Source organism: Aethalodelphis obliquidens, unplaced genomic scaffold (assembly GCF_003676395.1).
Source record: "Aethalodelphis obliquidens isolate GAN/ISIS:26980383/991018 unplaced genomic scaffold, ASM367639v1 scaffold38, whole genome shotgun sequence".
In the NCBI taxonomy this organism is placed as follows: Eukaryota; Metazoa; Chordata; class Mammalia; order Artiodactyla; family Delphinidae; genus Aethalodelphis; species Aethalodelphis obliquidens.
The window spans coordinates 8,449,334-8,471,987 of NW_020837982.1; the positions used below are offsets into that span (position 1 = coordinate 8,449,334).

The 22,654-nt window shown below is 56.7% G+C and overlaps 2 protein-coding genes across 4 annotated transcripts in view; both read left to right on the forward strand.

The window, feature by feature from the left end:
• Nucleotides 1-12,987, forward strand: part of SPNS3 (SPNS lysolipid transporter 3, sphingosine-1-phosphate (putative)) — a 68,360-nt gene extending 55,373 nt beyond the window's left edge. For both annotated transcript variants that reach the window (XM_027130752.1, XM_027130751.1), the window contains one exon: nucleotides 12,924-12,987. The gene's annotated coding sequence lies outside the window, so the exon portion shown is untranslated. The remainder of the gene's footprint in view (nucleotides 1-12,923) is intronic.
• Nucleotides 1-22,654, forward strand: part of SPNS2 (SPNS lysolipid transporter 2, sphingosine-1-phosphate) — a 34,392-nt gene that overhangs the window by 1,207 nt on the left and 10,531 nt on the right. The window contains exons 2-3 of one of the 2 annotated variants that reach the window (XM_027130750.1): nucleotides 12,924-12,989; nucleotides 20,817-20,953. In XM_027130750.1, coding sequence (XP_026986551.1) covers nucleotides 12,924-12,989; nucleotides 20,817-20,953 — 203 coding nt within the window. Of the gene's footprint in view, nucleotides 1-12,923; nucleotides 12,990-18,722; nucleotides 20,954-22,654 lie in introns of those variants that run through there. The other variant, XM_027130749.1, reaches the window with a different exon arrangement.

Consider the following 22,654-nt stretch of genomic DNA (forward strand, 5'->3'; position numbering starts at 1 on the left):
TGGGGTAGGGCGCGGGCCACTGGGGCTGCCTCATCCTCTGTGAGCATCTCCGGGAATCAGCCTTGGGGAGGGGCTAGAGGTAGATAGAACAACTGAGTTCTAGCCCCGGATTTTCCCCCTTGTGCTTGGTGTGTGACCTTGGGCCGGTCTTAGCCTATGTTTAGGTCTGTTTCCCCGTTTGTAAGGTGGTTGGTCCTCAGGCCCTTCTGGGATTCCAGTCTCCTCGCTCCCCTCCCATAGTTCTGGGGTGGGGGGCGGGGGGTGGTGGTGCCTGTGAACAGGGGTTTTCCCTAAATTGAGCTGCCCCTCGGTGGGAAGGGTGCAGCCTTGAGAGAAAGAGACTTTGGCCAGGCTAGCACGTGGGGGCTCTCTGCCATGGGAGAGCAGTGACTGGATACCTGACATCCTGGCGTGCTGGCCTAACCATAGCTTAGTAAAATCTGGAACTAGAAAAAAAAAAAGATGGAGGAATTTTGGACAGACTCGAAAGAGAACTAACTTTGTACCCATGGAGAGAGGCAAGCTCTGGCTTAAACCATAAAACATATGCCACCTGGGTCCCCTTCCCTAGGACTCAAGTCTCCCCCTCTCTTGAATGGGCTTTTGTGTCAAGGGGAAGGAGGAACTCTGATGGGAGAGCAGAGGCTTCCGCCTTTCCCCACTCCCACTTTCAAAACCCTTTATCTCTCTGACCCTCCCTGTGGGGTGTTGGAAGTGGGTACCAGTGGCACCAGTTTCCCAGTCGAGCTCAAGGGGCTCTTACTTCGGCCTGGTGAGCAGGAGTACCCAGCACCGCCCAAGTGCACCAGCCCCATGGCACACACATGTGCCCTGCTGCCTGGGACCTGGGAGCTTAGGTGCCACCCTAAAATGGGGAGAAGTCAGAGAACACGGGGGGGGCCTGTAGTTAGTGCAACATCGACTTCTGTCCGTAGATGGGCAAACCGAGGCCCTTGTCCAAGATGGCCCGGAGAGTGCGTGACAAAGCTGGTGTTCGATCTGCCTGTTTCCCGCCCTCTCAGCTGGGCAATGAATGGCCTGCTTCTAGTGCTGTAACACACTCCAATTTGTTTTTTCATGCCCCTGACCACCCCCTCTGATATTCTTAGGGAAGCCGGGGTGCGGTGGTGGGATCGGGGAGGGCTGCTGCTTATCTGCCCCCACCCCCACTTGCGTCCCAGAGTCAGAATGCGAGAACAAGATAGGAAATTTCTGGTGAATTGGTAAGGGGGGGTGGGGCAGTAGGGAGGAAGGCCCGGAAAGCTCTGTGCAAACACCGCCTGAGCTGTGCATCCCTCCCTGTCCCTCCAGGGTGGGAGCTCATGCACCACCCTGCCCCCAACACACAGCATACACAGATTTCCTCTCCGGATAAGCCTGGCTCCCTCCCTCTCTCTTTATGGTAGATTCTCCTACCACCCCCACCTTGCTGCCAAGTTCAGTTTTCAGGAAGATTTACTGTCTCTATGGCAACTACTATGGCTTGATGTATCTTGGTAGACTGGGGGGACCACAGGGGAATGGTCATCCCTGGCCCCAGTCCACCTGTTGCTGGCTGTCCAGCTGGGACAGAGGAGGGGAGGCAGACACTCCACTGCTCAGTCATCTTTGATATTTGCGCCCACCTGATCCCTGAGAACCTCACCATCTGGCCCTGCCTCCCCCATCAAAAAATGGGTGAGTTCCCACTCTCTTCCTTTAAATCCGTCCTGTGCATTTCTGTTTTCATGGTATAGACCAGCTCTGTCCAAAAGGGATATAAATGCAAGCCACGGATATAATTTAAAATTTTCTAGTAGCCACATTAAAAAAGTAAAAAGAATAGGTGAAGTGAATTAATTATGTATTTTATTCCACTCAATATATCCAACATAATTCAACATGTAATCAATATAAAAGCTACTCATGGGATAGTTCGCCTACTTTTCATACTGAGTTTCAAAACTCAGCGTGTTTTACATTTACAGCACACGTCAGTTTGGACTAGTTGCTATTCAGGTGTCCAACAGCCACAGTGGCTCGGGGCCACCGCAGTGGACAGTGAAGGTCTAGAGTCTTTGATTCCAGAGTTCACATCCAGGCTCTTCAACTTCCCAGCCATGTGACCTTGGGGATGTCTCCTGAGCCTTCTGGGTGATCATTTCCTCCCCTCCACCTCCCGGGGTGTGTGGCATAAATGAGAATGTCTCTTAAGCCAGACTCCTAGGAGAGCTTCACAAATGTCAGCTCCCTGCTCTTCCATGGCTCTGCCCAAGCTGTGCCCTGGCCACTGTGCCCTCCTGTTTCTCGGTTTCTGACAGTTCCTTTCAGGAAGCGTTGGCAAACCCCTCCCTTCTTCACCAGGGCTGATCTCCATCCTGGGAACTCCAGGAGGTTCTGCCTCTGCCCTAGCATTCCCAGTGCCACCCCCGGTGATCTGGCTAATTATGGCGTCTCCGCCTCCTTGTTCTCCCCCTCCTCCCCCTCCTCCTCCTCCTCCTCCTCCCCTCCTCCTTCCCCTCCTCCCCCTCCCCCTCCTCCCCTCCTTCTCTTTCTCCTCCTCCTCCCCTCCCCCTCCTCCTCCCCCTCCCCCCCTCCTCCTCCTCCCCCTCCTCCTCCTCCCCCTCCTCCTCCTCCTCTTCATTCTCCTCCTCCTCCCCTCCCCCTCCCCCCCCCCTCCCCTCCCCCTCCTCCCCCTCCTCCTCCTCTCCCCTCCCCCTCCCCCTCAGAGCCCCCCTGAGGGCAGCAGGCGTCAGAAGCAGGTGAGAAGGGCCAGGTTCCTTAAGAAAAGCTCTTGCTTTTCTTACTGAGCATTGTTTCAGTTGGATGAAAGTGAGGTAGCCGGGAAACTGCCTCCAAACCCTTGCCCCATCCTCCTTGGGGGGATGAGGACACTGACACCGGGAGAATGCTGGAACTTATCCAAGGTCACATGGCGGGACGGAGCAGGACCAGAACGCTCCAGTGTGGTCTTCTCTCAGGGGGAGGACAGAGCATATCCCCTGCTTCTGACCTGGAAACTCGGAGACTGCTGGCCAGGGCAGAAGCCCTCTGGGCAGATGGGTTTCAGCTCAGTTTAACAGCAGCAGTTTGAGCTCCCCTAGGGCACGTGGCTCCTGCACCCTCCCCCAAGCCCCTGTGAGCCTGGCAGCCACCCGCTCTCCATTCGGAGCCCACTCCTGGCTGCCAGGTCAGGAGAAGGAAGGAGCCTCTCAGGCGAGGGTCCTGAGTCTCCTCTTACCAGCTCTACATCCTGGTGCCGGAGCTGCCTGTGCTCCTGGGCTCCCATTCTTGCCTCTGTAAAGTGGAAGCAGAGCTGAGGGTGTAGGTGCCAGCATTCTGCTCCTGGAACCAGGCCCAGCAAGAGGGAGCTCACGTTTGGTGAATAACTATTTGAAAGCTGAGATCCTCCCCCAACTTCTCCGGGACACCTGTTCTCTTCGGGAGACCTAGTTTCTTTCCCTTTGATCCAGCCCCCTGGCAGACCAGGCACTTGAAATTGGGCGGAGCAGGGGCTGGTGAGGAGAGGCAGAGCCCTGCCCTGGGGGAGTCCTTTTCTGCCAAAGAAGCTGAGACCGGTATCCATGGCAACCACTCACTAACACAAACCCAGAAGGAGAGGGGAGTACAGGGAACCAGCCTGGAACACAGGCCTGGCAGGGACCGAGGGGCTTCCCCGAACACCTGGGCTCTGCGCAGGAGGGGCTGCCAGGACCGGCTTTTAGCTCTTCTTCTGTCTGCTTGGCTGAGGCTGTCCAGAGCTGACAGTTGGGGAAACAGAGGCTCAGGGCCTTTTACAGAGTCACCTGAGTGTGTAGAAGCCAGGTCAGTCCCCAGGCTCCGTGTCTATCTTTGTGGATAAGGATATCAACACCACTCCCACCCTGCCCTCTCAGGTGGCTTTGTCCCCTTGAGTGGCCCTGCCCTCGCCACCACCAAGTCAGCACTACGCAAGGGCTGTAGGGCGGGGTGTCCCAGGGCCACATTCCAGAATGCCTGTCTGGTGGGTCAGCGTCCAGGTGCACCGCTGGGCTGGCCTGGAATGCCTGTGCCCCAGTGACTAACCACCAGCAGCCCATTTCCTTGCTCCTTTTCCTCCTCGGCCACTTTCTGGCTGGTTCTAACAGCATTTCTGCTGCGCCGTTGACCTGTCAGAGAAGCGCTTTGAAACTCACTGCCTCGATTTGGGACTCAGGGCCAGTGACTGGCCCAGCCTGTGCCTTAGTTTTCCCTTTGTGAATGGGGCCGGAAGGCTGCAGGCTGCAGGGTACAGCCTGGTCTGAGAGTGAGGCTGCTCAGAGAGGTGGAGTTCCGCGTCCCTTCCCCAGACAGGAAGTGGCTTTGTTTCTGCCTGGGTGTGGGGGCCTGAAATCCTGAGGGTAGAAGGGGGATGAGAGCAAAGGAGGCAAAGAGGACACTGTCTTGATCCCCAGGCCCCTGGGGCTGGGCTCCTGGTTGGGCCCTGACAGTCTCCTGGGCTGAGCGTCCTACTCCTGGCTTTACCAGAATTGCTGTGTGACCTGAAGCAGATCCTGACCCTCTCTGAGCTGTGAATCCACAAATAGATGATTTTGTTCCTCTTTTTCTGTGGTCAAGGTCTTGCTCCCAAGGGTAGTATGGGGCACATGACTTGGTCTCAGGGACTCTTGTCTTCTGGAGCTCGGTTCTGCCTGTACCTCCCTTTTCCAGGACGATCCAGGACTGTTCCCTAGATGCTGCAGCGGCCAACCTTAGTTTTTGCTGCCGGGTCTCAGTGGTGTCTCTGCCCTCCTTCCAGGAAGTCTTCCCCACATCCCCCTCACTCTGTCCACCTCCATCACGGCACCTACCCCCATGTAGGGTGGCTGTCTCCCTTCAGCCTCACGTGGGCTGAGCCTGGTCATCTCTGTGTCCCCAGTATGTGTGGGGGGCTGGCACAGGCTTGGCTCTTGTTGGCCGACTGAGTGGCAGAATTGAGTTGACCCAGCCCTGCCTGTCCCCAAAGCCCATCCTTCTGGGCTGAAGGGGCATTGGTAGGTTTGAACGACCCTGGACAAGGACCAGGCCCCTGTAGGGGACAAAAGGCCGGTGCTGCCCTTTTGTCCTGAGTAGGACACAGTGAGCTGGAGGCCTCATGTCTCTGAGAAGGAAGGGGGGGCAGAGATCAGTGTGGTCCCTGTCTGCCCAGTCCGCAGCCCTGACAATGGGGCTTCCTGGCCCCATGCTGGGCAGAACGGCTCCTGTACATGCAGGAGGGCGCTGTGGTGGCTTCGTCTGGTCTCTTCTGCAGGTAGGGCACTGGAGGCCAAGGGCTGGTCCCGGGTCACACTGCGAGGTGGGGTGAAGCAGAACAGAACGCTGGTCTGCTCTGGGCCTGGCCCTCTCTTGGTAGTTGGGAGTGGTTGGTGAGAGGAGCCCTAGGTAAGATACGGCGGAGGGCAGAGGCATTTATATTAGAGCAAGAAAGAAGCAGGAGTGAGCACCCGCCAGAGCTTGGAGGCTAGGGGTGGGGTCCCAGCCTCCTGCCTTGCCCTCGGTTCTCTGCCTCCATAGAGACCTTGCTGGGGTCTACCCTCACAGCCTGGTAGCTCCGTGGGGTCTTCCTGGTCCCTTCACTGCCCAGCATGGACTTGCAAACGGGGTCCCAGGCAGCAAGGAGCACCAGTATGCTTTGTAAACTGTAAAGGGCTGTGCCTGGGCAGGGAGGGTGTTACTTGGCCACACACTGTTTCTAGCACCCAGGTGAGGGCGGTTGGTGTGGATGTTGAGAGGGGGCTGGCTGCAACCTCTTTTCTGGTGCTTTTTGCGGTGAGGTGGGGAGCACAGGCCAGGTCGGGGCGCTTAGGGGTCTGCTCGGCCTAGCTCCTGCCGGGCTCTGTTTCCTTTGCCTTCTGAATCTCAGTTTTCCAGCTGAGAAGCGGGAGTGGGGGTCGCTGGTGGCCTGGGCCGCTGGAGCAGCACACAGGGAGGCGGCTGAGGGCTCGTGGGCTTGAGCCATGCTGTTCTGAGGTCTCTTATCTCTCCCCACCCTCTCTCCCCCCATACCCTGGACTTATCCCAGGTCTGTGGCCACACAGGCCACACCCTCCACGGGTCATGATAAGGGTGTGGCCACCTTGTCCCCGGCCCCTGTTGGTCTTGGGAGTCCTTGAGCCAGAACAGGGCCGGGGAGGCTGAGATGGGAAAGGAGTGGCCCTGCAAAGCCCCCAAATTGCTAAGGCCGAGTCTGGTTCCAGGAAAGCTGGCCCCAAATGATAGACCAGAACCACAGGCCAGAGGCCCGGCCGCCTGTCCCCGCCCACTCTGGCAGAGAGGCTTGGTGGGAATGGGGGTGGGGGAGGGGGAGGGAGGGCTCTCTGAGCTCTGGGGGTGGTTCTGCTTGCCCCAGGCTGGCGGGGCCTGTGGGCAGGGCTCTGGGTAGGGAAGGGTGCTGTGGGGTGCTCTTTATGGGGACAAGTCTGGAGTTTACGTCTTCTAGGGAAGGGGTGAGGCCTCTCTGAGGCTGTGGGCCAGGGGTCCCATCCTCACGGCCCCTGCAGAGATGACCCAGATCTGTAGGCAGGCATGGGGGTGGGCGGGTGAGCACGTGTAGAACAAACACGATTAAGATTTAGAACGGACCCAGCAGGGGTGTATAGGGATCCTAGGTCACTCTCAGATGGGCAACCTGAGGCTCAGGATAGAGGCCAGACGCTCCTGTAGGTCACTCAGTTTGTCCCTGGGGGATGGGGGGAGGGTCTTGCCCTGTGGAAGCTCTGGGGCAGGTAGAGGTGAGTGTGCTTCACAGCCCTGGTCTCCGGCTGAGGAACTGCCTTGGCCCATCCCCATTAGGCTCGGGAAGGAACGGGTGGGTGCTGGCGGGGCCAGGCCGTGGTTTCCCAGCCTTAGCCATTCAGAGCCAGGTCAGCGGAGCCAGGCCCTCAGGCCCCTATAATTACCGGGGTGGGAGTTGCGGCCCTGCACTGGAGCAGGGGTGAGACTTCCAGAGTGAGCCAGCCCTGAGGCCTCCACAGGGGAACCAGGGTCGCTCCAAGAAGGACCAGCCAATGGCAGGCATCACCTATCCCTTCAGATCCCTAGGCTCTGTCTCTCCAGCCATCTGCCCCCATTTTGGAGAAAAGAACGCTGAAGTGGGAATTCCCATCTGGGAACTGGTCACAGCCGGGGCTCTTGCCCCATGATGAGCTTGGTGATCTATGATAACGTTTGTAACATTTATTGACTACCTACTATGTGCCAGGCACCATTCTAAGCATTTTACATGGATCAACCCATGTAAACCTCACAACAACCATGTAAAGCAGATCTTAAAATTAATCCTTGTTACAGAAGAGGAAACTGGCACAGAGAGTTTAAGTAACTTGCCTAAGGTCACAAAGCAGGGAAGGTGGAGAAGCCAGGATTTGAACCCCGATGGTCTGGCTCTGGAGCCCATGCTCTCGGAAATGCAGCTATGCTGCCTGCTGCTCTGAGAGAGGTAGGGTAAACATGGGGTGATGATGACTGTGTTTGGGGAGTGAACGTGGGCACCAGGTGGCCTGCCCTGGATGACAGGGCAGAAAGAGACCTCAGGATCATGTCCCAACCTTGCATCTGAGGCTGCTCTGAACTGGGGGGTCCTGAGGTCAGTGTGGGTTTCTTCTTACACCTTGGCCTTTTTGAGGACTCTGTGATGTCAGTGGGTTGGGTTCTGGACCTGGCTCCTCTAGGGGCTATTGAAGGACCAGCAGTGATGGGGGATCACTGTATCTGTGACCAACCAGATGGGTGAGTCGGGCCAGGTTCCATCCAGCTCTGGGGGTGCCTTCAAAGTTACAGGCACCTCCTCAACAAGAGCCCCAAAGGAGGGAGTTGGGGGGGGCACCCTGATAGACATGACCTCGGATCTGGGCCCTGGATGAGGTGAATCTTAGCAGGTGGAGATGAACAGTCCAGGAAGAGGGCATGACTGTAGTCAAGGCTTGGAGGCCTCTGGGCCATGATATGTGAGTCACAGGGGCTTCAGACCAGCCAGGCCAGTGGTTTCCAATCACCTGGGCAGCGAGTTAATGGATTCCTGGCTCTGGCTTCTAGACAGGGTGATTGTGCGGACCTGGAGCACGGAGGCCTCAGATGCTAGAAGTCTGGGCTTAATTTGGGTGGCAATAGGGAGCCACTAAGCTCTACTGGGCAGCCACCCTCAATGACCTAATTTGGATACACTCTCAGAACAGTGTCTGGCATGTAGTAAGCACTCAGTACACGTTAACACCCATATTGTTGTTGTTAGCAGTAGTATTACTGAACCAGGGACCTGGGCCAATGGATTTTGAAGACCTCGTGGGTGACTCTGGGCCCTAGCCAGAGTTGATAACCACTGTGCCACGGCCTTAGCTCCTTGAGTCCAGAGATTGTCTTGTGGTCTCTGAAACCCCAGCCCAGGACTTAATAGGAAGTTGATAAGTGCTTGTGTGATCAGGTTGCAGGAGGGATGCTGGATGGGCTAGTAGAGGCTGGAGGCAGGGAGTCCAGGGAGGAGGCAGTTGGAGAAGGAGAGAGAGAAAATCATTGGGGCTCATTCATGGGAGACAAGGGGGATGTCATGGTCCACTCCCAGGTGTCTGGTCTGGGGAGTGGACCAGGTAGGTGATGGAGCCGTGGAATCGGGGTCCAGGTGGCTGGGATGCTGAGAGATGATAGAGCCTGTGGGTTTGAGCCACCAGAAGGCAGTTGGCTTCAGGGGGGATGGAGATGAGGACATCGAGTTGGGGAGGGGTGAGAACTCTTTTAAGAACTTCAACTGTGGGAATTCCCAGGCGGTCCAGTGGTTAGGACTCAGTGCTTTCACTGACATGGCCTGGGTTCAATCCCTGGTCAGGGAACTAAAAAAAAAAAAAAAAAGACCTTCAGCTGTGAAGCGGGGAGAGAGAAAGAGCGGCTGGCAGGGGAGATGAGGCCGGACCGTTTTTACCACCAGGGTGAGAGGGGCGAGCACGTTTGTGCGCTGATGTGCAGGAGACAGGAGTGAGGGAGATGCTGACAGCACAGCTCAAGCAGCGGCCGACCCGGGCCAGCTTCCCGGGAGGCAGGAGGGGCAGTTGGCCTTGGACAAGAGGAGAGCCCCTTGGAGGCTTGAGAGGGGTGTAATTAGGGTCAATGGGTAAGAAAATTCAGGTGCTCCTGCTTTTCCAGAATGTTTTCTTGGCTCAGGGAGGAGGACCCTGTGGGCAGAGGACGATGTGGCTGTGGATTTGGGGTGACTGCCTGGAGAGGCCTGGATCGGGAGCTGTGGCCATGGGACAGGGGGGCGCTGCGGGTGTGGTGGGAGCCCCGCCTTGCCCACCCTGGGCTGTTGGGGCTGATGGAGTGGGCGTGGTCTGAGCTGGAGGAGGCTCTGCTCCTGGGCGTGAGGCCCGTCCTTGACCCGCTAAACCTCAGCCTCCAGGAAAGAGACTAAAAATAAGGCTGTGGTGAGGAAGGGAGGCGGGGTGTGGGTCCAAGCTTGCCTGGAGCCCAGAGGAAAATCTGAGACAACGGTCCGGGCTGCTGTGACACACGCTCCCCGTGCCAGTGGCCAGTGGGATCTCACTCTCCTGCAGCCATGGCCCTTGGCAGGCCTTGAAGAGGGAAAACAACCGAGAAAGGCTCAGGCAGGGCCTGACCTAGGGTCTTACGGCCTGTACGAGGCCCTGTTCCCTGGAAGGGTTTCTCTGGCCTTCTGCCTGGAGCTCAGGCCTTGGACCCAAGACTGGGTTGCCGGGGGGTACAGGGGTGGGGACATCCAAAGCTGCCTGCGCCTTGGGGTCTAGACTGCTCAGGAGTTCCCAGGGACCCTGGATGCCCATCTGGGTATGGTGAAATATTCCTCCCCCTTACGAGGAACTCTGTTCAGTAGAGGAAGTCAAGGAAGGCTTCCTGGGACTTCCCTGGCGGTCCAGTGGTTGAGACTTAGCCTTCCAATGCAGGGGGTTTGGGTTGGATGCCTGGTCAGGGAGCTGGGATCCCACATGCTGCAGGGCCAAGGACCCAAAGTATGGAACAGAGGCAGTGTTGTAGCAAGTTCAATGAAGACTTTGAAAATGGTCCACATCAAAAAAAAAATCTTAAAAAAAAAAAAAAGGAAGGCTTCCTGGAGGCAGAGGCAAATACTGGACCTTAAAGTCATGGGTAGGGGAGTGCGTCCAGTCAGATAGCTAGGATGTGCCTTGGGGAGGAAGCAAGGGTGTTTTGGTTTGCTGTGGACACATGCCGCCTTTATGATGACCACTTTGATATGGTCTCCCTCCCAGAAAGTGGGCCTGCGGTTGCTGCAGATCCGCGCCCTCCTCTGGGCCGTGCGTGGGGACCCAGAGTGCAGGGCCCAGGGGGAGTTTTACCCTCCTACCGTCTCCTGACTCTATCCATCCTTCCGTCTACCCAATGCCTAAATTGTGATGGTCTCTGTCCTGGGTTCCGGAGATGACTTGCCATGGTCCCAGCTCTCAGGGGGCTCATGATCAGGGGGGTGAGGCAGGCCCCCGCCCATCACCTATGCATCCATGGCACAAACAGTCACTGTGTGCCGGACCCCGGGCTGGGGGGCAAGAGTGAACCACGCAGAGGCTGTGTGGCAGAAAAACAAGCTTTGGTTTTTGATAATAGACCCGGTTTCAAATCTCACCCCTGACATCTCATGTGCTGCATGACACGTTATTTCATTTCTTGGAGCCTCAGTTTCCTCATATGTAAAATGGGGATGATAGTCATAGCTAAGCCTGGGTAGCAGGGAGCCTCACACAGTACCTGGAACTTAGCAGGAACCAGCAGCTAGTGGCTCTTTGCTCCCGGCCACAGTGGATCCAAGGAGCTCATATCCGTGTCCCTCTGTCATCTCTGTAGATCAAACTAATCCTGGTGTGACAAGTGTTAAAACAAGGATGGACAGGGGAGCGTGGGGGCAACTAGCTTATGGAGGGTGGTGGGAGGGGGAGAAATTAGGGAAGACTTCCCGGAAGAGGAGGCATCTAAACTAGTCTTGAAGGTATGGCGAGAATTAGCTCAGCCAACAAAATTGCACCAGGGTAAGAAGAGGGAACGTGTGTAGTCAGGGGCCCATGAGTAGTTTGGGGTGGCTAGGGTATGGGGTGCGGGGTGGTGTCCTGAGAAGTGAGTCTGGAGGGTGGGGTTGGCGGGGGTGAACCTGCAGCCCCACGGCCTGCTGAAGGCAGGGGAGCCGCAGGTGACGGTGATTCTGCAGGAGAGGGATGTGATTGGATCAGGAGACTATAGAGGCCCTGGCTCAGGTCTGGGAGTGGGCTGTGAGGCCGGGAGGTGAGCGTGGGTGGCTCCCCAAGGTCGGGCCCAGCCATGCCACCCACCGAGCCTGATCGAACTCAGGGCCTCTGAGGCTGGGTCGGGGCACCTCGGAGATCCCACTTGGTGGACCTGCCATCCGCAGGCCCAGGACCGGCCCCTGGTTTCCGCCTTCAAGGTAAAGTCCCAGCCGCCCTGGTTAGTAAGTCATTAGTTGGGTCTCACACAGCCTCTTCATTATGGGTAATTATGGTGAATCCACTCTGGGTATTAACAAGGAGGAGACCAGCTGCTCTTGGCTGTCAGGCTGCTAGAACAGGAAATCCCTCAGCATCCCATGTCTGGGTCTTGGGTGGGGGGACAGTGGCTTCTTCCCCAGCCCCAGCCACTGGACGGGACCCTCGTACTGTGTTTGGAGATTCCACTTTCACCCGTTTCCCTGTGGTGTGACTTTGAACATGTGGCTTACCCTTCTGTGCCTCAGTTTCCTCATCTATCCAGTGAGATGATAGTACCAGCCTCATAGGGTTGTGTGAGGGTTAAACTAATGAAGCACTTAATGCTCAATAATACGAACCATCATCATTTAAAATGCTGACGTCATCATCACCATCGCGTCGAATAGTTCTGGGAGTCCCCCGAAGGCAGGGTCCTGGTCCCTTCCTCTGTCCCCTACATGGGGAGCTCCTGAGACAGGCCCTGTCTCCTTTCTCCCCTCTTTCTTCTCAGTGCAGACGTGCAGTGGTCAGGGGGACTCTGGCCTGTGGCCCAGCCTCCTGCTGTCCTCAGATAAGCTGAGGCAGGGGCCCTGGGAGCTGTGGGGCTGGGGGTTGGGCTTACCCCAGAGCCCTGGTTGAGGGCTGCACGAGGTCAGAGGGGGCTGGGCAGTTGCTGGCCTCTATACAGCCACGGCTGGGTCTGTCCACAGCTGTCGATCGTTTCTAGTTGTTCTGGTTGCCGCCCCCCCTTTGATGTAAAAAGCCCTAACGAACGCAGAGGTGGCTGGGAGTTGGGAGAAGGGCAGACATGGCCTCAAGGGCTCCCCTTCCGCCAGGAAAGCAGACCCGGAGCCCCGTCTGCTTCCCTCTGCCTCTGGGCTCCTGCATCAGAAAACTGGGAGTCCTGGTTATTGTCCCGAGGACAGCTGGGGGAGCACATGTTTGTGCACACGTGCAGGTGAGCGGGTGTGTGTGTTGCCTGTGAGCCCTCTCCGCCCTCTCCTCGGCCAGGGGGCTTCTCCTGCAGCTTTCAGTGGCTGCCCACCCACTCTCCGGGCTGTGGGCTTTGTGGTCTCCTCTGACGGCAGGGTCCACGTCTGGGGACCCAGCACTTAGTCTGGGGCTGAGCTGCAGATGGGCCAGAGGCCCAGGCTGGTAGGAGGCTTGGCTGCCCCGCTGGGCCGAGTAACCATGGAGGAGCCTCACCTGTCTGCGCCTTGGACCCCACACTGGCCGAGTGAGGGGATGTGGTCCTGTCCCCAGTGTGAGCACCTCAGGGTAGAAGCTTGGCCTCCAAGGTTTCTGGTGGCCTGGCTAAACTCGGCAGGGTGGGGTTCTGTAGATGGGGCCAGGCTGGGCCCTGCAAGGTGGAAAGAGGGCTGGGCTGGGGCTGAGGGTCGCCTAGGTGGGGTGTGCGAATGGGGGCACCCAGGCGTCAGGCGTCGCCAGTAAGCACCCTCTGTCTTCTCCTCCCAGGTGTCCTTCTGGACATCCAGCAGCACTTTGGGGTCAAGGACCGAGGCGCCGGCTTGCTGCAGTCAGGTGAGGTCCCCCTCCCGCCCTGGCCCCCCTCCTGCTTTCTAATACCTGGTGGGGATTCCCTGCCTGTCTCTTCCCCGGTCCTGACTCACTGGAAAGGGCGTGAGTTTTGTGTCCAAATCCCACCTTTGCCTCTCACAAAAGGCACCACTTCCCCCAGCCTCTGCTTCTATTCTTGTGAAACAAAGCAAATAACACCTGCCCTGAGGGCCTGTGGGTGAGATACAGGAATGCAGGCAACCTGGGAGTCACCTCTCAGATGCCCAAACAGGAAACTCCAGCTGGTCAGCCCCAGAGCCTCTCGCAGGCCCAGGGCAGGAGCCTGAGAACCTGGGTCCCAGACTAGACCTGGGCTTGAGGTTCTCGGCCCCTCACCCCCCGGGGTCCAGCCTTGGGACTGGTGGGGAGGCAGGGCCCGAGCCCCCCTGGGCCAGGGCAGCATGGCAGGTGATTAAGCAGCTATTCCAGCCTCTGCCCCTCCCTCCAGGGTCCATGTCAACCTCGTGACTGCCCTGCCTGCTGTGTAGCCCTGTAGGACCTGAGCTCTTGGCCCTCCACTGGCTGCGGCCCTGCCGGCTGTGCCCTCTGCAGGACCCTCAGGCCTGGGCAGAGCCAGTATTTCATCCCAGGGCTGGTTCTGACTCGGCCTTGACCTTGCTGTTTCCCCTTGGTCCTGGAGTCCATCTGGCCGTGAGGCCCAGTTAGATGTGGCTGCGAAGGTGCATGGTCTGCATTCCACTCTGGGAACCCCGTCCCCTCCCGGGCTCTCCTGGGAGGGAGGGGCAGAGAGGCTGGCTCTGTCCAGGAACCTGCCTGACCTGTCTGGGTGGCATTCCACCACGCACTGTGCCAGGCCTCCACGGCCTCCTTGAGCCACAGCCATTCAGCTAGGCTCAGTGCCCATCCTCATTTCCTAGATGGGGCCTCTGGGGCTCAGAGAGGGGAGATGAAAGCTCCAGGGTTCAGCCCGAATACATGAGAATTAACCGAGCTGGGACTATAGGGCAAGGCTGTGCCGTCCAGTTCCTCCTAAGGGCGCCCAGGCCCCTGCCGCTGCAGACATCACCTCCACCCGGAATGTGAGCCCAAGCCCCTCTGCTGGCTCGGCCCCCCCCCCCCGCCCCCCTTGCTTGGCCTCCCTGGCTAGGTCAGAGCAAGTCCTCCTGACCCGGGGCCTGGGACAGGTTCCTCTAGCCTCCTGGGCTCCGTGCAATGCAGTGACCAGCACTTACAGCTGGAGAGACAGAGTTGAAGCCGGATGGGAGTGTGGGAGGGATCAGGCTGCCGAGCTGGTGAGGGAAGGGCAGGAGGGAGCCTAGCTGCCCATCCCCCTGCTCCGTGGCCCCTGAGTCACTGGGGACCCAGCCCGAGCCTCATCCCCCTCCTGCTCTGGCCTCCTCCATTCAACTCTCACTGATGGAGGTCAGGGCCAGTGTAGCCACCCAGGGAGCGGGTTGGGAGGGCTGCGAGGGTCCTAGCGCTGCCTCAATTATGTCCCAGGCTGTGTCCTTCTTATCCCTGGCGACCTGGCCGGAGGGGGATAAGTCATCCATAGCATCATCTTGTTTCTTCCTCCTACAAGCCCCCTTTGCTCAGCTTCACTTTCCAAATGGAAGGACAGAGGTCAAGAGAGGGGAAATGACTTGTTTAAGGTCTCATGGTGAGAGAGTAGCAGGCCTGACACTGGGACTTCCTCTTGGCTTGGGTTGGGGGCACAGATGGCCGCTGGATTGGTGAGGCTTATCCCAGGTATCTGAGTGTCTGGCATCTCAGCGTTCTCGGGGTGGGTGCCTCTGGGCCATGGTGAGAGTTCCCAGCACTCTCCGAGACCCTCTAGTCATTACTCTGCGGCCCTCACCCTCCCACCTACCCTGGGCACAGCTGGAATGGCTCCCCAGAATGTCCTTGCCTCTCTGGCCAACTGAGCCAAGAAGCCAGGTGGGCTAGACCAGGATGTGACCCAATGGGCTACCAGGCAGGTCACCTAATTGGCCTCGGCCCCATGCACCTGGCTCTTCCCTGATAGGGTCAGAGCCAGGTGTTGCTGCTTGCCCAGATCAAAGGGCCAGGGCTGACAGCTGGGGTGCCTGCTTATTTGTGGGCACCAGGAGCTGCTGGGCCAGGAGACAGGGTCGGGGGGTGGGGCGTGGGGTGGCTGAGAGTTCGGCCTGGGCCTGCCCCTGCTGTTTCCCCTCGGGACCAACTCAGGGCTGGGGTTCGTGGCATCATGAGGAAGTGTCAGGATTGGGAGGCGGGGGCAGGGGGAGAGTGGGGACAGAGGAAGAGCCAGCTCAGACTGAAACCAGACGGCGCCTTTGCTTTGGGACCAAGTCTCCTTCTGGCCTTTCTCCCTCCTCACTTTGGCCAGCCTTGCAATATCCTCCCGCTTCGACAGAGACTCAGGTTCTGAAGGCAGAGCTGGGCAGCCCCCGTGGCTCTCCCCGCAGGACCCTCCTGTTAGAAGGAAGGCCCGAGAATCTCCCTCCCTGAGGCCTCAGTGGCCAACCTAGGGTTTATATTCTGAGCAGAGTCTGAAGGAGGAGTGGTTCCCATTCCTCCCGTAGGGGCTCTGAGTCTGGTGGGCTTCCGGGTACCGATGGTGCCGGCTGTTCTGGGTCCTCCCCATCCTGTGGGCAGGGAGGGTGCTCGGGCAGGGCCTGACCCCACCCACCCCATGCCTGCCGGAGCACCCTCCCTGCCCACAGGATGTGGAGGATGGCGAGTCTCCTCCAAATAACCAGTTGGCCAGATCCGGACTTTGTAAAAATAGACCTGGTTCAGCCCAGGCTGAGGTGGGGCTGGACATGTGCTCTAAGGCCACAGTCTGGGGGCTCAGGGCTCCCCCAGCGCAGACCTCACCCGCTTCTGCTCCAGGGCCACCTTCTCAGCAGCTCCGTGGGTTCGGAGTGCAGGTGGTCCGGGGGCTGCCTGCAGGGGCGCAGAACCCTCAGTGGGAGTCGTTTCAAGCTTTGGGTGCTGACCTCCAACCAGCACCATGAGAGGTGGGTGGCGCCTTAGGGATGCTGCCCGATCCCTGTCTCCTTGATGACCTCCTGCCGGCCCTGTGAGGAGGGGCGCATCACCCGTCTTGCAGAGGAGGGAGTGAGGCTCAGCCCCAGCTTCTCCGGGTGAGCCAGGGGCTCTGACTCCTCCCCCTCAGCCCTCCACGGCCCTGCCCCCTGCCCTGGCTCCCTGCCAGCGGCTCCATTGTCCCAGACCTGTGGGCTCAGCACACGTGAGCTGACGGAGGGCTTCCCCACACCCCGACCACAGGATGTCCTCGTGCCGGGAAAGCCGGCCCTGCGGAGACCAGGGGTGGGGCAGCCAGTCTGCCCAGAAAGCTCTCCTCAACCAGACAAAGACTGTGGGGTTGTGGGTGCTGAGCCCAGGAAGCTTCTAGGCCGGGCTGTTCTTTATTTTCAGCAGGGCTTCCTGCTGGCTGGAGAAGGGTCTGCGCCCCCATCTGGGACATGGGTCACCTGCCCAGGCCTTTGCCTGTGCTGTTGCTGCTGCTGCTGCTGCTTTTTTTAAAATTAATTATTTGGCTGCGTTGGGTCTTCATTGCTGCGCGCGGGCGTTCTCTAGTTACAGCGAGTGGCAGCTACCCTTCGTTGCTGTGCGCGGGCTTCTCATTGCAGTGGCTTCTCTTGTTGCGGAGCACGGGCTCTAGGCGTGCAGGCTTCAGTAGTTGTGGCATGCAGGCTCAGTAGTTCTGGCTCGTGGGCTCTAGAGTGCAGGCTCAGTAGTTGTGGCGCACGGGCTTAGTTGCTCTGTGGCATGTGGGATCTTCCCGGACCAGGGCTCGAACCTGTGTCCCCTGCATTGGCAGGTGGATTCTTAACCACCACGCCACCAGGGAAGCCCCTGTGCTGTTCCTTCTGCCAGGAATTTATTTCCCTCCAGGCCCTACCTAGTTGTGTTCAGGCCTCTCTGCTGGCTGGTGACAACCCTGAGGGCCAGGAGAGGCCCTTTCTCTTGGCTCCCCAGAGCAGAAGGGAGGGCTGGAAAGATGGATTGTGTCTCCCTGCTGACCTTGGATTCCCTTGTCCCCAAGGGGAAGGCCCTGAGAGACAAGAGAGTCCAGGGTCGGGAGGGTTGCTGTGTCATCTTGGGCAAGTTCTTCCACCTTCCAGTGGCCCCAGCTGTACAATGGGACCGACGGTAAAACTCAGGTTGGGACTTGGTGACCTTTGGCGGGACAGGGGTGGGGATGGGGTGTGGCTGCCCCAGCAGGAGTCCATCTGAAGTCCCAGGTGCCTCTGCCCACCCGGAAGAGCAGGCAGAAAGCCAGCGGGGAAAGCACTAGGGGGGCTGCCTTCCGGTTCTGCTGTGGACAGGAGGATAGGGATGGACCAGGATGGCTGAGGTCTGGCTCACCTCCTCCAGCCCCTCTGCACCCACCCAGTGGGTGCTCCTCCTTGAAGGGGGAGAACAGTGTGCTGTGGATCTCCACTGCCCTCTAACTAACACCAAACCTGGAACTAGGGGTTAGGGCCCGATCTCCCTCAGTGGTCTCCTCTCCCACTGCTTCCTCTCTCTATCACCTTCCCAGCCTACAGCCTCATGCGTCTTCCTGCTGTCCCCGACACACCCTGAACTTTCTCTGACCTTTGGAACATCAGCTGGGATCTTCTGCCTTCCCAGCCTGGCCACCTGTGGTGTGATTTAGAGCAAGGACTCTGGAGTCAAACTGGGGTATAAATTCTGGCTTAGCCACACACGAGCTGTATGATGTCACTACTTTTAGCCTCTACTGTTTCCTCCGTAAGATGAAGGTAATAGGGAGAATCAAATGAGATCATCTGTGCTTATGGCCAGGGCACATCCATGAACGGTAACTGCAGTTATTACTAACAATAAGCATTATGCCTCATTAACCATTATACAGTCTTATAAGATTTGTAATTCATATTTTAGTATACTTGATTTTAAGTAGTATCATCAGGGTGAACTCCTATGCAGCCTTCAGTGCCCTGCTCTGCTATCACTGCCTCTATGAAGCCTCCCTTCATTGCCTTGGTAGGATTTGGCCCTCCTTGCTGGTTCCCTGGCATTTTAACTCTTTAAGCTGGGCAACCCATGGACAGGGTCTGCTTCTTGGCCAGACAGGGGGGCAACTCCTATTCTGATTCTTTCTGTCCACTCCTCACCTAATACAGACAGGCATAGAGGCAACAATTCTTCCTTCTCCCCTAACATGTGTAAGTCCTGATGAGACTGAAATCTCTTTCCAGCCCATATCCTGGTCTGATCTCAGGCAGGTCCTGGGAGACAGACCCAGCAGGAAAAATTCTTTTTCTAGATAAGAGGAAATAATTCCTACCTTGACGGATCTAAACAAGGGCCCAGTGTTGACCAAGAGCTGACCCCCTCTGGGTATGGGCAGGACGTGGCATTAAGCACCTTACACGCATTATCTCATCCAGTGCTCAGAGCAAGCAGGGAGTTGCTATTTTTATCTTTATTTTACAGATGAGGAAGTCGGCGTGCTGGAGGTGGCTTAGCTTCATGAGAGTTGATTGTTAAGTTTTCAGGAATTGTGTGAGCTGGTTGTTAAGCACAACCGTTATTACAAACTGAATTATATAAACTTACAATTACACAACATCACAGCAGAGCACAGGGAGATGGGCTCGGTGCTTCGCGATGACCTAGAGGGGTGGGATAGGGAGGGTGGGAGGGAGGCTCAAGAGGGAGGGGATGTGGGGATATATGTATATGTATAGCTGATTCACTTTGTTATAAAGCAGAAACTAACACAGCATTGTAAAGCAATTATACAGTTATACTTTGTATAATTATACTCCAAAGAGCTATTAAAAAGAAAAACCCAAAGGTAATAAACATTCAGAATTCATCACCCCCTAATTATTTTGCTACCTTTCACTATTATCTACGTTCTTAAGGTTATTTACGTCTGTTGGATCTAGGTGGTAGAAATACTCTATGTACAACTCTGTGACTGCATCTCTCTTCCCAACTCTGATTAGTGACATCGCCTTGGTAGCTTGAAATCAGGCCATGGTGGGAGGATGTGCACCATGAAAATGGGCAAACACTACACATCAGGGCTCCCCCCCACCCCGCCTCATTTTTGGAGAGCCAGTTGCTAAACATTTATCAGCACACCACTGAATTGAGGGACAGAGAGGTTGTGACCTTCCCAAGGTCACCCAGCTGGAAAGGAATAGAGCTGAATTCAAGGCCAGGCACTGCGTCTCTGGTGCCCAGATTCGTGCACCTCTCTGCTGATTCTGCCCGAGACCCCAGTCACACAGTTGGGATTAAAAGATTGCCCCCCACACCCATACACGCTCACCATCCTGCTCCCTGGGATAAGTGAGGGACAGTCGCGCTGCACCAGCCCAGCCTGCTCTCACCGCCTTGCCTCCTTCCTCCCCTCCCTCTATCTCTTCTCCTAGGGGCTCAGGTCTGTGAGGGAACAGCCAGACCCTGTGAATGTTTAGCTTGGCTGGCCACCTTATCTGCCCACCCCCGGCCTTTGTCTGGCCATCTGCCCGTCAGCTGTGGGATTGCCTTCCAGGAGGAGGAATCAGGGGCTGCCTCACCGCATGACCTAGCGACTACCCTGCGTTGCTGGACTCTTTATCCCCCTGAGACCTCGAAGGCCCCTCCCATGCTGGTAGTGTCATTCCCACAGGGTCCTCTGAGACTCTGCTGCTCTATTGTTCTGGAAGAACAAAACCAGGTCACATCACTCCTCTGCTCTGGTGTTTTCCTTTCTCACCCGTAGAAGCCACAGTCACCACAGTGAGCCACAAGGCCCTACCCAATCTGGCCTTTTCCCCAGGGTCCCTCTGCTCCAGCCACTCTGGTCTATTTGTTGTTCCACAAATATGCTAAGCACATTCCTGCCCCAGGGCCTTTGCACTTGCTGTTCTCAACCCAATATTTGCATGATTTGTCTCCTCCTCTCCTCCAGGTCTTTGCTGAAATGTCACCTCTGACCTTTCTATTTAAAATGTTAACATCTGTTTTCTTTTTCTCACACACTTTTCCTATCTCCTGTTTCTGCCCTTTTTCCCTCCTTAGCATGTGTCACCCCTTGACATACTATATTTTTTATTTCATTGTTTCTCACTAGAATGAAAACTGCAAGAGTCTAGGAATTTTGGTCTTTGTTGAATGGATGAAAGGATGGATGAATGAATGAGTGAATGAATGAACAAATGAATGACAATGTTTCCAAGTGTCAGGAAAGTCTCTGCAGTCTGCTGGGAGTGAGGGTGGCTGTGTGATCTGGCAGGTATGAGACTGGGGGTTCCAGGTCCAGTTCTGCCCCGATTTGCTGTGTGACCTTGGGTAGGTCCCTTTCCCTCTCTGAACCTTTTTTTCAAGTATAATAAGGAGAGTGGCATGGCAGAGTATAAGGAATACTGGCTCTGGAGTCAGACGGGGTCAAATCCCCACTGGGACATTTACTATTGGTGAGGCCTTAGGCAAGTCACTTCTCTCTGAGCGTCTCCCCATCTGTGAGGTGGGATGGGGGTCAGAAAGATACACAAGATGCTGTGTGGTGAGCCCCTAGCACCTGACAAGTAGAAAATGTTCAGTGAATAATCTTTACTCTTTTAAAAAGTACCCGAAGGGCTCATCTGCCACTGGGCGTGGAAGAGGATGGAGCCGTGGAGTCTCCTAACCCAGAGGGCCTGTCCTACCTCCCCTGGGCCCAGATCTGGCCGAGGTTGCCCCTCTCGGGCAGCGGCTGCTTCCTCAGCAGGCGCTTGGCCTCTCGCTGGGTGGTCTGGGCGGGCGGGCTCAGCCATGAGACCCCTGTGCCACAACCGTGGCTCTCCTCTCCCCACGCAGCATTCATCTGCAGCTTCATGGTGGCCGCCCCCATCTTCGGCTACCTGGGTGACCGCTTCAACAGGAAAGTGATCCTCAGCTGCGGGATTTTCTTCTGGTCGGCTGTCACGTTCTCCAGCTCCTTCATCCCGCAGCAGGTGAGGCCTGCCCGGGCCTTCCACCCGGCATTCCTGCTCATCCTGTCCGTGTGTCCTGGTTCCTCCAGCGGGTGGCAAGTCTGATTGACCTATCTTCGTCTAGACTGGGGTTCCAGCCCGTTGGGTCCAAGTATCGTGGGATGAGGGGGGTCTCTGGGTACTTCTATACACTGGCCCTACTGATTGGGCTTTCCCTGTGCTGGCCTTGAACTGAGGGACTCACGGCCCTGTGTGGCATCCTGACTCTCTCTGAGCTGCTTCTGATGTGGGGAGGATGCAAGGATCAGGGGGGCAAGTCTGGCCAAGGAGTCAGGGCCCTTGGGTTCTAGTTCTGGCTCTGCTGTCATCTTGCTGTGTGACCCTAGATGCGTCACTACCCTTCTCTAGGCCTCACACAGTTTGCTCTTTGTCCGACCATCAGCCAGCTCCTTGGGTCAAAGTCCTAGGGAGACAAACATTAGTTCAGTGTCAGGAAGAGCTTTCTTTCTGTTTTTTTTTTTTTTTTGGTTACAATGTGCAGCTTGTGGGATGTTAGTTCCCCAACCAGGGATTGAACCCAGGCCCTCAGCAATGAGAGTGTGGAGTCCTAGCCACCGGACTGCCAGGGAATTCCCAGGAAGGAAGATGTTTCTTACTTGGCTCTCACAGTTCTGGATTTGAATATCCCAATTCTGTGGCCCACTCAGCTTTGTGATCTGGAGAAACTTCTCTGAGCCTCAGTTTCCTCATCTTTAATTGGGGATAATACTTCTTAGTATGAAGGGTGGTTGTGAGAAATAATTGAACTCATGAATGTCCAGACCCTGACACATGGCAGGTTTCAACAAATCATTATTTCTGTTCTTTCTTCCAATGAGGAGATATGTTGCTCTGAGAGGTAGTGAGTGTCCCGTCACTAGGGGTCTTTAAGCAGAGGATGGACAATCACATGATGGCTACTATAGAGGGAGATAGAGGAAGAAGGGGACGGACTTCCCTGGTGGCGCAGTGGATGAGAATCCGCCTGCCAATGCAGGGGACACAGGTTCGAGCCCTGGTCCAGGAAGATCCCACATGCCGCAGAGCAACTAAGCCCGTGCGCCACAACTACTGAGCCTGCACTCTAGAGCCCGCGAGCCAGAACTACTGAGCCTGCATGCCACAACTACTGAAGCCTGCGCGCCTAGAGCCCATGCTCTGCAACAAGAGAAGCCACCACAATGAGAAACCTGCGCACTGTAATGAAGAGTAGCCCCCGCTCGCTGCAACTAGAGAAAGCCTGCATGCAGCAATGAAGACCCAAAGCAGCCAAAAATAAATAAAATTAAATCTTAAAAAAAAAAAAAGAAGGGAGAAGACCAGGATTTGCCTTCAGGGAGTGTTCAGCCTAGGGGACAAAGGAGGAGACCCTGGCCTTGGGAGCATCCAGGCCTGGGGATGGGAAGATGTGACAGGAGCTCCCATGTTCAGAGCCTTCAAGATAAGCAAAGTGCTGAAAGTCCTCACTGAAGAGAGAGCAGTCTCTGACATCCATGTGGTCAGGGAAGACTTCCTGGAGGAGGTTGGCAGTTGAGCTGGGCAGGCAAGACAGGGAGGTTAGGCCTTTTGGTGAAGATAGCACAGGCAGAGGGAGCAGCCCCATGGAGGCAGAAATGGTGGAGTGTGTTGGTAGATTGAGGAGCAGAGTGCTTTGGCTGGAAAGGAAGGCAGGGACCAGGTCAT